Source organism: Sinocyclocheilus grahami, unplaced genomic scaffold, assembly GCF_001515645.1.
Source record: "Sinocyclocheilus grahami isolate Dianchi unplaced genomic scaffold, SAMN03320097.WGS_v1.1 scaffold1732.1, whole genome shotgun sequence".
Lineage (NCBI taxonomy): Eukaryota > Metazoa > Chordata > Actinopteri > Cypriniformes > Cyprinidae > Sinocyclocheilus > Sinocyclocheilus grahami.
The window spans coordinates 3,771-19,070 of NW_015506911.1; the positions used below are offsets into that span (position 1 = coordinate 3,771).

The following is a 15,300-nucleotide window of genomic DNA, read 5'->3' on the forward strand; positions in this document are numbered from 1 at the left end:
CAAACACTCAGCAGAAGTCAGAAAAGTGAGTTTAAAATAATGTAATTAATGTAAGGAAATTTTAGCTCAGGTTTTGAGAGGGGAATCGAATCTGAAGATTCAAAATCAACCTGATTGAACTGATTCAAAATTTGATAGTTTACACTTTATCAACTGTTCGTCCAGCGAGACGTTAACATCAGTATATCTTAACAATTTGGATATTTGTATTATCCCTGGCTACAGGTTGATACATACTAGTGATAATTTATAAGCTACGAGCTAGGTAGCAAAATCTGGGCAAAGTTTAACTTTAAATACACAACACAAGACAATAATTCTTTATAATGAAACATGAATTTATTTGAGCTACTCTAAAGATTACATGGTACTAAACTAATGAAAACACACACACACACACACACATACAGTTCGAAGGATGAGAGTTAACGGAGTTCTGAGGAAGTCCCAAAAGTCTAGTAAGTTATTCGTTCTTAGATCGCACCAAGAAAATCACAAAAGCAGAGATTTGGCTTATCTTTAGTTACTTAAGATCAATTCAGCACCAGTTTTCCAGCTAGTAAGGAGACCTTGTTTTACATGCATTTGAGTTGAGAGCTGAGAGGGGTTCCTCTTCAGGAACTCAAGCTGCATCTGAGGATGCTTTGGGAACGCCTTCTGTGACGATGCTCTGAATCACATGTGAAATCAGTCCAATAGCTGGGCGAGACATCATGGGCGGGTGACGTCATGACCAGGAAGCTATAAAAGCACGTGTGGCGGAGCCGGCGTCAGCTTTCTGTCATTCAGCGAAGCGCTCTGTGTGTGTCAGTCATATTTATTGTTGTCTGTTATTTGTGAAAGTTCTAAGCTCCAGCTATGTCTAAAGCTCACGCTAAGACAAAGCATTCCAAGGGCGAGAGCAAGCCTCGTTATAGATTGTGTGTTCCTCCCTGCCCATGTTACATCACGGGTGGGGATACACACGGTCTGTGCGTGGTTTGCTTGGGAGCGAAGCATGCAGAGTCGGCTCTCAAGGGGGCCGGCTGCCTGCATTGCGAGCTTCTTCCACTGTGTACGCTTCGCTCCCGGAGGGCTCTCTTTGAGGAGGGAGCCTTCGCCAGCGTGCCTCGCGGTGCTGGCCCCGCTTCCGTCGGGGCGTAGTGGTCTCCGGCGAGCGTTTCTTTCAGTTACCGCCCAGCAACGTAGCGGCACTGAGAGGCTCGTGACCTCTGCAGAGGCCCCCAGAGCAGCCGTCCCCTGCCGGTGTGCCACTTCAGGGCACTGAACTAGCCGCTCTGGGCACACCAGAGATCAGTCTCGAGAGACTGATTCCCTTAGTAGATTATTTAACAGCGTGGACCAAATGTATCTCAATGGGTCCTGCATACTGTAGAAAGAGGCTACATAATCCAATTTGGTTCTCGTCCGCCTCGATTCAACGGGGTCACCCCCACTCTAGAGGGTCCCAAGCAGGCTTTGGTATTAGAACAAGAAGTAGTTACTCTCTTAAAGAAGGAGGCCATTGAGGTGGTCCCTCCGCACGAGACAGACTCTGGGTTCTACTGCTGGTACTTCATTGTTCCGAAGAAGGATGGGGGGTTGCGTCCTATTTTAGATCTGCGCCTATTGAACCGCTCAGTCATGCGACTGAAGTTCAGGATGCTCACACTCAAACAAGTCGTGTTTCAGATCAGGTCTGAGGACTTGTTTGTCACGATCGATCTAAAAGATGCATACTTCCATGTCTCCATCCTTCCTCATCACAGGAAGTTCCTGAGGTTCGCTTTTGGGGGCAAAGCTTACCAATATCGTGTTCTTCCTTTCGACCTTGCACTCTCACCCCGCACTTTCACAAAGTGTGTGGATGCCGCTCTGGCTCCGTTGCGACTCGTCCGCATACTCAACTATATCGACGATTGGTTGATTTGAGGTCATTCAGAGCAGATAGCGGTTCGACATCGAGATGTCATTCTCGCTCACATGAGAGAGTTGGGGTTAAAACTAAACTTCAAGAAGAGTGTGCTTTCTCCATTACAGAGGACCACCTATCTGGGCGTGGTGTGGGATTCGACCACGATGCAGGCACGTTTGTCCCCTGCTCGGATCGAGTCGATCCTCACTGCAGTCAGGAGAGTGAAAGAATGCCAGTCACTCACTGTCAAGCAGTTTCAAAGACTGCTGGGTCTGATGGCAGCTGCGTCCAACGCAATTACTCTTGGCCTGCTGTACATGAGACCCTTACAGTGGTGGCTCAAGACCAGGGGGTTCTCACCGAGGGGAAACCCGCTTCGGTCCCTCACCGGTTGGGTTGCGGTCATGAGTGGCCACCCTGCCTGTGGTCTGTGGAGTGGTTGCCATCTGATGTGGCATATTAATTGTCTGGAGATACTGGCCATGTTTCGAGCACTGAAACACTTTCTCCCAGACCTAAGAGGTCACCATGTGTTGGTGTGCACTGACAACACAGCATTCGCACCCCTTGTACAAGTTGCCGCACCAGATCCTTGTGTGGTCCCAGGAGAAACTCCTCTCGCTGAGAGCAGTGCACATTCCTGGGCATCTCAATGTGGGAGCAGACATCCTGTTGAGGCAGGGGCCGAGGCCCGGGGAAAGGATGCTTCACCCCGAGGTGGTGAAGCAGATATGGAGAGGTTTTGGCCAGACTCAGGTGGACATGTTTGCGACTCTGATGACTTCACATTGTCCCCTCTGGTTCTCTCTGACACATCCAGCTCCACTGGGGCTGGATGCCATAGTACAGATGTGGCCAAGGCTTCGTCTGTACTCCTTTCCTCGATCGCTCTGCTCCCAGGAGTTCTGGAGAGAGTGCACCGGGACGGAGTCCGTCTACTTTTAGTAGCCCCGTTTTGGCCAGGCCGAGTATGGTTCTCGGACTTGATTTCCCTTATCGATGGCTCTCCATGGGAGATTCCTGTCAGGAGGGACCTCCTCTCACAGGCGGAGGGCACAATATTTCACCCCTGCCCGGAGCTGTGCAAATTATGGGTGTGGCCCCTGAGGGGGCACAACTAGTAGCTTCTGGTCTCTCAACTGAGGTTGTTGAGACCATCTTCCAATCCAGAGCTCCCTCAACGAGGAAACTGTACGCCTTGAAGTGGAAACCTTTCACTTCCTGGTGTAGAGACCGCCAGCGACATCCTGTCGAGGCAGGGGCCGAGGCCCGGGGAATGGATGCTTCACCCCGAGGTGGTGAAGCAGATATGGAGAGTTTTTGGCCAGGCTCAGGTGGACTTGTTTGCGACTCAGACGACACCGCAATGTCCCCTCTGGTTCTCTCTGACACATCCAGCTCCACTGGGGCTGGATGCCATAGTACAGATGTGGCCAAGGCTTCGTCTGTACTCCTTTCCTCGATCGCTCTGCTCCCAGGAGTTCTGGAGAGAGTGCACCGGGACGGAGTCCGTCTACTTTTAGTAGCCCCGTTTTGGCCAGGCCGAGTATGGTTCTCGGACTTGATTTCCCTTATCGATGGCTCTCCATGGGAGATTCCTGTCAGGAGGGACCTCCTCTCACAGGCGGAGGGCACAATATTTCACCCCTGCCCGGAGCTGTGCAAATTATGGGTGTGGCCCCTGAGGGGGCACAACTAGTAGCTTCTGGTCTCTCAACTGAGGTTGTTGAGACCATCTTCCAATCCAGAGCTCCCTCAACGAGGAAACTGTACGCCTTGAAGTGGAAACCTTTCACTTCCTGGTGTAGAGACCGCCAGCTTGACCCAGCTAACTGCACAGTTGGTACACTACTGGAGTTCCTGCAGGCCCGCTTCTCTACAGGGTTGACCCACTCCACCCTGAAGGTCTACGTGGCGGCCATTGCGGCCTACCACGCCCCTCTTGGTGGCCAGTCAGTGGGAAGACACCTCCTGGTGTTAGAAGCTCTCTGTAAGCCTCCGTTCGAGCCAATTGAGGAGATTTCTGATCGCCATCCCATGATAAAGACTACCTTTCTTCTGGCGATATCTTCTCTTAAGAGAGTTGGGGATTTGCAGGCCCTATCAGTGGCCCCTTCCTATCTTGACTTTGCGCCCGGTCTGGCCAAAGCGTTTCTGTACCCTCGAGTGGGGTATGTCCCGAAAGTTCCCTCATCTGCACTGCAGCCTATCGTACTCCAGGCCTTTAGTAAATCATCCCTTTCCGGGGTTCCTCCCATGGACGTGAGAGAAGTGATCATGAGTGACAATCATCCCTATGTAGTTTAAGTCATTCCAGATGGGGAAAAGTTCTCTCTTCCTCCTGTTTGAACTAAGTCTACCATTGCTTTAGGGCTCTCTTGAGGAGATAAGCAGAGCAGGACGGAAAACTGAGACAATTGGACGCCTGAGCTGGCTATAGGATCGGTTTTATGACTCGCAAATGGTTAGGAGAGTGAATCTTTAGATGTCTCTGGAATGTAGAGTTTCAACAGCTCACGTTGGTGATTCAAGGGTTTATTCGTGTCTGTTCGACAGAGATCCTACATTAAATAAATGTAAATATTTATTTTATATAATTTAGTTGCATTAGTTTAGCTGGGTGGCTGAGTTCCATTCTGAAGGGTTCATCCCTATGCCATGATCTTTTTGAAGGGTTTACCCTCCAGAGTAATAGCTTTGAAGGAATGAAGGGTGTAGGGGACCAAAAACAGTTCCTTAGAACACACTTCTGTGTCACAAATTAAACATGCAGGAGAATCATGGGAGTGAAAAGTGTACATCACTTTAACCCTTTCAGAAGAGCCCTATGAAGTATTGAGAAGCACCCTGTGTATTAGTGGTGGGGATTTTACAGTGACTCTTACTGAAGGTTACATTGTTACACCAGTAGGTGGCGACAAATGTTTATGGCTGAGTCATTGATTTTGATTTATTTGCTCAAATGATTCATTTAAAAACAGGAATGAATCACTTTGTTCAGTGATGTTCAGTGAATCAATTTGTTGCAGTTTTGTTTGAAACTAGTATTTTCGGTGGCCGAAACAAATACAAGCAACAAGGCAACTGACAATAATTTGTCTAAAATCAAATGTAAGTTACTTAATATTAACTTCTTGTTTTATTGTTGCACACTTGCAATCACACTGTTAGTCTGAATATCGACATGGCTGTGATTACCTGATTACTAAAGTAATATCACACCTCTCCTCAACATGACTGAAAGACACATGATCTGAGGAATCCTTCAGTGCAAACGGTGCAGGATGAAGTTTATACTTCAGTTGAGAATTTTTGAAACCCCTTAAAAACACTGAAGTATAAGCAACAGTAACACTGATTCTTGTCTTAGTAAACACTGCTAATAATTTGTTGACTGTCCTGTTTGACCAGAGAAACACAGAGAAGGAGAAAGCAGCTCATGTCGAGCTCTTCACTGATCTCATCCGCTCCATTGAGAGACGTCAGACTGAACTGCTGGAGATGATGGAGGAGCAGCAGAAAGCAGCAGAGAAACAGGAGGAAGAGCTTATTGAAGAGCTGGAGCAGGAGATCACTGAGCTAAAGATGAGAAACACTGAGCTGGAGCAGCTCTCACACACTGAAGATAACCTCCACCTCCTACAGGTCAGTCAACATGATCTCTCTGATCAATGATAATGCAGGATATAACACCAGAACACTCCCCATGCTGAAGGATTTCTCCTCTCTCCTGCTGTAGGTTTACTCATCTCTGTGCAGCCCTACAAACACCAGGAACCGGCCTGAGATCAGTATGAAGACTCATGAGAGTCTGGAGACTCTGAGGAGAGCTCTGACTCAACTGAAGGACACTATAGATGAGAAACTCACACTAACTGGTACATCAGTACATACATTAATCAGATAGAAACATGATGATGTACTCAATTCTTTAAATATAACATTAGGATCTGATGATGTTTTATTGTCATTAGTCTCTGCAGAGCTGAAGGTGATGCAGCAGTATGCAGGTACAGTGTGCTGTCTGCACTACACTAGTTTACATTCATACACTCACAGCTTCATTACTGCACTATTAAAAACTGGACTGAATATTGAAATCATTGTCACAGAATATCTGTGTATTGTGAAGTTGTGATTCAGTTTCTCCTGTTTTCTCAGTGGATGTGACTCTGGATCCTGATGTAGCTCATCGTAAACTCATCCTGTCTGATGATGGAAAACAAGTGAGAGATGGATACATTGATCAGAAACTCCCAGACAAACCTGTGAGATTTGATGCATGTGTCTGTGTCTTGGGAAAGGAGGGATTCTACTCAGGGAGATTTTATTTTGAGGTGCAGGTGAAGGGAAAGACTGAATGGGATTTAGGAGTGGCCAGAGAATCCATTAACAGGAAGGGAAAGATCACACTGACTCCCAGTAATGGATACTGGACTGTGTGGCTGAGGAATGGAAATGAATATACAGGTGCATCTCAATAAATTAGAATGTCGTGGAAAAGTTCATTTATTTCAGTAATTCAACTCAAATTGTGAAACTCGTGTATTAAATGAATTCAGTGCACACAGGCTGAAGTAGTTTAAGTAGTTAAGTCTTAGGTTAGATAGTGAATTGGTGGGTTTTTGTTAAATGTGAGCCAAAATCATCACAATTAAAAGAACCAAAGACTTAAACTACTTCAGTCTGTGTGCATTGAATTTCTTTAATACACGAGTTTCACAATTTGAGTTGAATTACTGAAATAAATTAACTTTTTCACGACATTCTATTTTATTAAGATGCACCTGTAAGGCTCTCTCTGGTCCTCTGTCTCTCAACATCCCACCCCTCCTGTGACCCATGGTTTGTCTGTATGTGTATTCAGAGCCAGTGAGCAACAGAATTTCAAAATAATTATAATGATTAAAAAAAACTGGGTTAATGGGCGGTAAAATAATTGTTGGCGTTAATTAATTAATGCGATAACGCATTAACTTGCCCAGCCCTAAGAAATAGACAACAACAGATTTTAAAAAGTATCACCTGAATGTATTTTTTTGTCATGTATTGATCTTAAATGTTTAAATTTCTTTTGGTGCATTTTGTTAATTTTAGACTTTTGCTATTCACTTCATGTTCTCACATGAAGACCAGCCATGCTGCTGACATAGCATAAAAAAATATAAATTTATTTATTTATTTATTAAAATAAATTATTTAAAATGTATTCTAGTAAAGTAAATAACTTATTTTAATTATGAATTTATTTTTTTAAGAATAGTCTTGCTGTTGCCATGGCGTTAAAAAATATTAATTAATTATTAAATTAAAATAAATTACTTACTACTATTTTTAATCAAATAAATAATAATGTATTCTTTTTTTAATTTATAATATTTTTAATGATGGCCTTGATGGTGGTAAAAAAAACAATAAATACATGAAGAAAAGAAAAGAAAATAGATAAATTATATATTTAATTAAAAAAAATAATAATAATGAAAAATAATTCATTTAAATTAATTTATATTTTTAGCAATAGCCTTGCTGCTGACATGGCATTAAAAATAGTAAATTAATTAATTAAAATGAATATATTATTTATAATATTATTGCAATTAAATAAATGATAAATACAGTAACATTTTAATTATTAATTATTTTTTTATCGATAGCTATACATAAATAAATAATCTTGCTATAATTAAAATAAATTAGTTATTAATTATTTTAATATTATACATTATGAATAATTTAATTTATTTTTAACGGTAGTCTTGCTGAAAATTGATTACATTCTAAATATATATAGGCTATATATAAGTATAATGCATATCTTTCTCCGTCTCACTAGCCGTCTGGACTGAGTGGCCCTCATCGTTCAGGTCAAGGTCAGCTGCAGAAGATCATGTCGAGTGTTTCCCTCACTGAAGACGTCCAGCTGAATAAAGTGGAGAAGGTCTGGAAACCATCAGTGAAGCGCAGCGGCCGTGCCGACGAGGACGAGCCCGAGTTCTTGAAGACGCAGGAGCTGTTCAAACACATGGAGAGCGTGTTGAATCAACTGACGCCGCAGATGTTCCAGCCGCTGATGAAGCAGGTGACGAAACTGACCATCGACACAGAGGAGCGCCTGAAAGGAGTGGTCGAGCTCATCTTGGAGAAGGCCATCTCTGAGCCCAACTTCTCTGAAGCCTACGCCAACATGTGCCGCTGCCTCATGGGGGTGAGTGTGAGCCGAACGCTGTGATCGCAAAAGCAGCTCCTGCAGCGTCTAGTCTGTGTTTTATCATCTGTCTCTCATCGCAGCTGAAAGTTCCCACCACGGAGAAACCTGGAATGACGATAAATTTCAGGAAGCTGCTGCTGAATCGTTGTCAGATAGAGTTTGAGAAGAACAAAGATGATGATGAAACGTTTGAGAAGCAGAAGAAGCTGGATGCCGCCACAGGGGTATGAACAACACACACACACTTGAGCGGACTGATATGTAGGGGTTGTGGCAGGGCAGTCTTTTTGCAATTTTTCTGATTTAAATTTTTTTTAGGGAAATGTTTGTTGGGCTGCACAATTTAGCCAACTATTTTGTGATTATATATTAATATAACTGTTGTTGTTATTGTTATTATTACTTAATAATACAATAAATATTACTAATGTAATATTTCACTGTAATATATAAAAAAGAAAAATATAAGAATTTAAGAAAGAAATGTAATATTAATAATAATTATTATTATCTTTATCTTTATTTATCTTTTTATTACTTTATTTTACATTTTTATTTTATTGATTTTAAAGGTCCAGGTTTTCTGCTCGTTTAGCCATTTTTTTCTGTGTGTATGTATATATATATAAATTAATATTATTATTATTATTATTATTCATATAAAAATATAAAACACAATAAGAAATATTACTTTTGTAAAATGTCCCTATAAAATAAAAGACTATTTAAGGTTTTTATTTTGATTGTAAAATAATAAAATTATTATTTTTGTTATTATTTAATAAAAACATATAACTATTAATATAACTATTATTGTTGTTGTTATTATTTTAAAAAATAAATAAAAAATACTACTATTGCAATATTTTCTTAGACTTAGTTCCTCCCATGCTATGTAGCATATCGGGCAGCAATCATTCTCCATCGACTTCAGTCTTGGGCTAGGGCTTCGGCGTCGTCCCATGCCGTGTTAAGCGTCTTCAGATCTTGTAAGAACATTCTTCGCCAGGTGTTCCGAGGGCGTCCTCGTGGTCGTTTGGTGCCAGGGGACCCATCGCATGGCCATCTTGGGGATCCGGCTGTTCTCCATACGAAAGATGTGGCAGGCCAGTCTGAGTCTTCTACAGGCGACGATGTTATGAAGTTTGCACGCGCCACTCCTTCGAAGTACCTCTTCATTGGTAATGTAATCATAAAATCGGATCTTCAGAATTCAGCATAGGCACCTCCAGGTCTCACTGGCATAGATGGCTGTCGGAACTCACTGCTCGATGATGTTACGGAGGATGAAGATTTGCTCGCTGCATGACCTTCCGCCGCAGAAACCGGCTTGCTCTTCCCGCAAGCGCTGATCGAGAGCACTCCACAGGCATCGGAGGAGGACCACACAGAATGACTTTCCAGGCACAGAGAGGAGGGTGATTCCTCGCCAGTTGGTACACTCCTTTCTTGAGGATCTTGACTATGGCACCCCTTCTCCAGTCCTCTGGGACTTCGCCATTCCGCCAGTATTTGTTAAAGAGCGACATTAGCTTCTCCGCCATGGGCTGCCCTCCATACTTCAAGATCTCTTCAAGCCGTTATTTCATCCAAGCCAGCCGCCTTGTTGTTCCTTAGGCTTTTGATCGCAATCTTCACTTCCTCTATGGTGATGTCACCGGTGTTCACCTGAAGCTGCTCCTTGGCATCCTCCACATCGAAGTCGCACGTGCTGGTCAGATCTGGTTGATTGAATGTCTCCCGGAAATGTTCCGTCCACCGCTTGTTCTGCTCATCTTGGGCGATCAAAAGCTTCCCATTTTTGTCCTTGATCGGAATGCTAGAGTTACTCTTTGTTCCAGTCAGTTCATGGACTATGCGGTACAAGGTCTGGGAGTCATTTCGGTCAGCAGCTTCCTGTGCTTCGGCACCTTTACACTCTAGCCATTGCTTCTTATCCTTCCGACAGTTTTTCTTCACAAGTCTGTCCAGCCCGGCGCATCTTCGGCTTCCTTCCATCTCGTCCATTGTTTTAGCCTGGTCCCTTTTAAGCTTCGCGGCTTTTCTCTCATCGATCAATTTCCACGATCGATCTTGGATCGATCTGAGGTTTTCCCAGAGGTCTTCTACTTTCGCCATCTCTTCAAGAGGGGCGAAGCGGTTGCGCAGTTCCAGGGTGAAAGCATCTGCGGTGGAGGGGTCTTTGAACTTCTCGATCGGGAAAGGTCTATTTGGTATGGGCTGCCTTTGGTTACAGAGCTTGAGCTTGATATCCTCCCTGACTAGGTAATGATCAGATCCAACGTCTGCTCATCTGTAGACCCTCACGTCGCGCAGTGATGACCTCCACTTTTGGCTGACGCATATGAAGTCAATCTCATTGAAATTTTGCCCGTCTGGTGATCGCCAGGTCTTCTTGTGGATTTGCCAGCGTTGGAAGTACGTGTTCCCAATGCACAACCTGTTATGTTCGCAGAACAACGCCAGCCGCTCCCCATTGTTACTGATGAGGGCAGATGATGCGTGGGCACCGATCACAGTTTCGAGTCCTCGAGGGTCGCCGCCCAATTAGCCGTTGAAATCCCCAATCAGGATCTTCAGGTCGTGATTTGGGATGTCGTCGAAAGACGTCTTGGAGCTTTTCATAGAAGTCGTCCTTTGCTGCGACATCCGCACTGTCCGTAGGTGCATAAACTTGGACCATGGTCGCTTTGGAGTGTCCATAGGCGAAACGGGCTGTGATGATCCGATCGTTGACGGGCTTCCAGCCGAGGAGTGCTTTCATCGCTCGTTTGCTCAGGATAAGGCCTACTCCACGTTCGTGACATTCTTCATGACCCGCGAACAAGATGGTCTTGCCATAAATAAATTTTCATGTATTCTTGCTGTTTCCGTAGCAATGGTTTGTTTTACGGGGACGGGTTGCTAGCCGGGCGCCCAACCCTCCTCCTTTTCCATCTCTTTTGCAATTACGATTCATATTAAGAAGTCAGTATAAAAATATGTATATATTTATATTTATATACTTATATATTTACACAGTACAAAGGCATTTATGACTTCACTTCCTGTTTCTGCCCCTTCAGGAAGAGGAGAAGCAGAGGCTAAAGGAGGACCTTGAGGACGTCAAAGAAAAAGCCCGGCGACGGTCACTAGGCAACATCAAGTTCACTGGTGAGCTGTTCAAGCTGAAGATGCTGACGGAGTTCATCATGCACGACTGCATCGTCAAACTGCTGAAGAACCACGACAACGAGAAGAATCTGGAGTGTCTCTGCTGCCTGCTGTCTACCATCTGGAAACATCTAGACCTCGAAAAGACCAAGGTGACACACGTTAGGTGTCATTACATAGTCATTACATAACTTTTACAAAAATGTAAATTTAAAATTGTATATAGAATTCTTTTTTTTAAATAATTAAAAATAAAAATTAATAAAAACAACAGAAACATACAAAAACAAAATTAAAAATGTAAATTATAAAATATATAATGATGTTAATGAAATAAAAATAAAAATGGGGGAGTGAGGCAATAAAATTATTTTTATTCCATCTTTGGCAGTTGTATTTATAGTTTAACTATATTTTTTAAAGATTATTTAAATATATTATTTAAAATATTTATTTCAATAATATATCATTTAAGACTCATGCATATATTCTGCTGAATTTTTTGTCTTTTCAGCCCCGAATGGATCAATATGTAAACCAGATGGAGAAAATTATTAAGGAGCGGAAAACCTCTTCCAGAATTCGCTTCATGCTGCAGGACGTTCTTGATTTACGACGGTTAAACCGTGAAAATAGACTCTGAGTGTGTGATCATTTACTTCCTTATTTCTCATTCCTGACATTATTGTGAACAGTTCATTAATGCACATTATTCTAAAATAAAATGTTTGGCACCTTAATCTTTTAATTAAAATTAAATAACTTAAAATTGTGGAATATAAAGATTTTTTAAATATTTTTGAATGAAGTCTCTTCTGCTCACCAAGGCTGCATTTATTTGATCAAAAATACAGTAAAATTGTGAAATATTATTCTAATTTAAAATAACTGTTTTCTTTGTGAATATCTGTTAAACTGTAATTTATTTCAGTGATCAAAGCTGTATTTTCAGCATCATTACTCCAGTCTTCAGTGTCACATGATCTTCAGAAATCATTCTAATATGCTGATTTGCTGCTCTTAATAAATACTCTGCCTTCTTTCCCTTTCATCTCCACCTGATAAAGTGAAATTGGCTGTAAAATATGGTCAAAAAACTAAACTATGGTGACCTTAATAAACTGTTGTATCAAGGTAGTGGCTCCCCTACAGAATGTTCTGTGATATTTACATCTGCTGGTAATATCTTGATATACTGTATATCATAGATCTGCATGATTACTATATTCATATACCACGGTATGCACATGGTACTTTATGGTACCTAAAAAATACCATGACATTATGATCATGGTAGTGCTAATAAAAACATGATATTACCATGGTATCATGGTAATGATAAATTAATCTTAATTTTACTAATTAATGCAAACCTTGGCTCTCTCATTAACCCATCACATGAGATGCTTTTATACTAACGCTTTAATTATCTAACCAGTAACACTCGCAGCTTCTATCTATCTGTCTATCTATCTATCTATCTGTCTAGTATAGTTTGTTCGTTCGTTCTATCATTCTAACATCTAATCTTTTTTGTGGCCTATAAACCTTTAAACTTCAATTTTTAAACAGCATTTTCACATTTAGACAGCTCACAACTTTTGAAACAAGGCTTTGTCAAGCCATCATTCAAGGTTTGTTTTGATAAACTTTGATTTTCTATTTAGCTATCTGAAAAAAAAAATGTTTCTTTGAGTTTAATTCATTTTAGTTCTACTTCCTACATCTGAACAGCAATTCTGCGTCATGTTTGCCACCTCAGTTCAGATTCCTGAATTTTAATTCAGAAGTTGAATTGGAATTTAAAATCCACAATGCTAGGTTATTGTGTGCGGTTGCCAGGGTGTTGTTATGCAGACACTGTTCTGGGTGCTTCTGTGCTGTTGCTATGGAGTTACTATGTGGTTGTTAGGATGTTCTGGGCTGTTTACTAAAGTGAAAACAGTCTCCTCCTCATCTCTAATATTCAGCTCTCTACAATAGATAAGACTCGGGTCCCTCTTTCAGTGAAAAATCATTAGTCTGATTACTTTATTCTGAAAACTACACCCAGATGAATGTTGCGGGGAGTTTGGTACTCAGGGTCCGTTCAAAACACTGCCTCTCTGTTAGAGCAATATTAACAGTGATGCTTAACTTAGCAAACACTGCTAATAAAGTTGAAGACAATCTGTAAAGTGTCTCTGGTGCAAACAAAAGCCCCAGGCAGCAGAAGTGATGGCAGCGGGCCACGGGGCAACTGCCTGATCCCGGGTTTTTTTACAGCGTGTCCTGATGCAGGGAAATAGTTTGCATTTTTGAATTCGAGCCTGGACTGTGGAGGGTAGAGACTCTCTCTCTCTCTCTCTCTCTCTCTGTGTGTATGTGTGTGTGTGTGTGTGTGTGTGTATGTGTATGTGTATGTGTGTGTGTGTGTGTGTGTGTGTGTGTGTGTGTGTGTGTGTGTGTGAAATGAGCTTGTTAACGTTTGCCCTTTTTTAGACCTTCAGTAGTCATCAAACATTTTTTTTATTAATTATTTTATTTTATATATTAATCAATTATTTATTTTTGGCATGTTGCATTAAATCCACTATAGGTTCAAAATCTAGAACACATGCCCTCTCAGTTTGAATGGGCATGACGCCACAGATTTTTTTTTCTGTAAGATTTTTTTTTCTTTGCCTCTCACTTCTCATATCATCTTACAGTTTTCCCCCCCCCTTCATTTGCTGCAGGTGGTGTTGAGACGCATAGCACTCTCTTCCTAGACCTTCCTAGATCACCTGCTAAACACGTCTCTCTGTACAACTGTTCTCTTAAAGTGCACACACATACAAAACATGCATACACAATTCATGATTTATGCTGGCAGGAATTTTCGTAGAGTGGGTGATATTCTTGTTTCACCCAACACTTAAAGAGGGAAAGAGGGAGCCTGGAGTTTCATTCTCATTAGCATACTCTCATCTGTGTGTGTGTGTGTGTGTGTGTGTGTGAGAAATGAGCCGTGTCAAGAGATGGTGAGATCACCACGCTGGCGCCAGTTATCAGGATACCATCTCAGACTGACCACGATCTTCACACACACACAAACCTGTTCACCTGGTTATGATAGTCACGTTATCCAAAGTTGACTTCTACTTTTATGTTTGGTTCTTGGCTGTTTATAAAGTCAAGCGTCTGCATCAGTTTCAGCTACAGTCATGTGTTTTTCATTCACAATGCTTCTTTCCTCCTCGGATGGCAGTAGATCATCATAAACACGCTGACAGCCGACTCATGCATCTCATCTGCTTGATATTCAGTGATCCTGAGACATACTAAAGTCACAGCCAAACCAACACGTCTGATGGCTCAATCATCGTGATACCGTGATACAGTTACACCAGCTGAAAGATCATTCAGATATCCAAAACACATTCTCACTGAGTGCAGTGCTGTAAACAGATTGGCTTTTTGGCATGAAGAATGAAGATAGTGTAACCTTGTGGTTAAACATGTGGGTAGTGAATGAAAGGTTGTAGGTTCGAACCCCATAAGGGCTGCTCAATGTGTAAAAGACACTTAACCCCACTCAAGGGTCATTGTCTCTGTAGAAAGTGCACTGTAACTCACTTTGTTTAAAGAAAAAACATCAGCTAAACGGTACAGTTGTATGTGATGAAGGAACCAGGTCAATTTCACAAATGCTTATTTTTTGTTAACTAAAACTCAAAATATTTAAAATACATTTACGTTAATTTAAAAAAAAACATATTAAAGTAAAATAAAATATTTGTAAAAAAATATATATACTATATATATATATATTTCATTTAGTTGCCAAGGCAACATATCAAATGTTTGTTGAGTTTGAATTGAAGTACTTACAATACTAAAACTGAAAAAACTAAACTAAAACAGGCATAAATACAACTAATAACACCATAAAAAACACAAAAAATTAATCAAATTTAAAAAATATAAAAATATAAACTAATTCTAATAAAACAAATTAATATTAATAAATAACATAACACTATATTAATATTGCTAAATTAACACAGCACAGCTACCGAAT

The 15,300-nt window shown here is 41.4% G+C and overlaps 1 protein-coding gene across 1 annotated transcript; it reads left to right on the forward strand.

The window, feature by feature from the left end:
• Nucleotides 1-6: 6 nt before the first annotated feature.
• Nucleotides 7-11,989, forward strand: LOC107572300 (eukaryotic translation initiation factor 4 gamma 1-like). The gene is made up of 9 exons (XM_016258721.1): nt 7-25; nt 5,306-5,539; nt 5,634-5,772; nt 5,869-5,904; nt 6,056-6,120; nt 7,731-8,102; nt 8,186-8,329; nt 11,171-11,410; nt 11,773-11,989. The coding sequence occupies exons 2-9, from the start codon at nt 5,396-5,398 to the stop codon at nt 11,899-11,901; spliced, it is 1,269 nt and encodes a 422-aa protein (XP_016114207.1). The 5' UTR covers nt 7-25; nt 5,306-5,395; the 3' UTR covers nt 11,902-11,989.
• The last annotated feature ends 3,311 nt before the right edge of the window (nt 11,990-15,300 follow it).

Coding starts and splice junctions, on each gene's coding strand:
- LOC107572300 (XM_016258721.1), top strand. CDS start 5,396: ATGATGGAGGAGCAGCAGAAAGCAGCAGAGAAACAGGAGGAAGAGCTT. Junction 8,103..8,185: donor TGTGCCGCTGCCTCATGGGG/GTGAGTGTGAGC, acceptor CTCTCATCGCAG/CTGAAAGTTCCCACCACGGA. Junction 11,411..11,772: donor TAGACCTCGAAAAGACCAAG/GTGACACACGTT, acceptor TTGTCTTTTCAG/CCCCGAATGGATCAATATGT.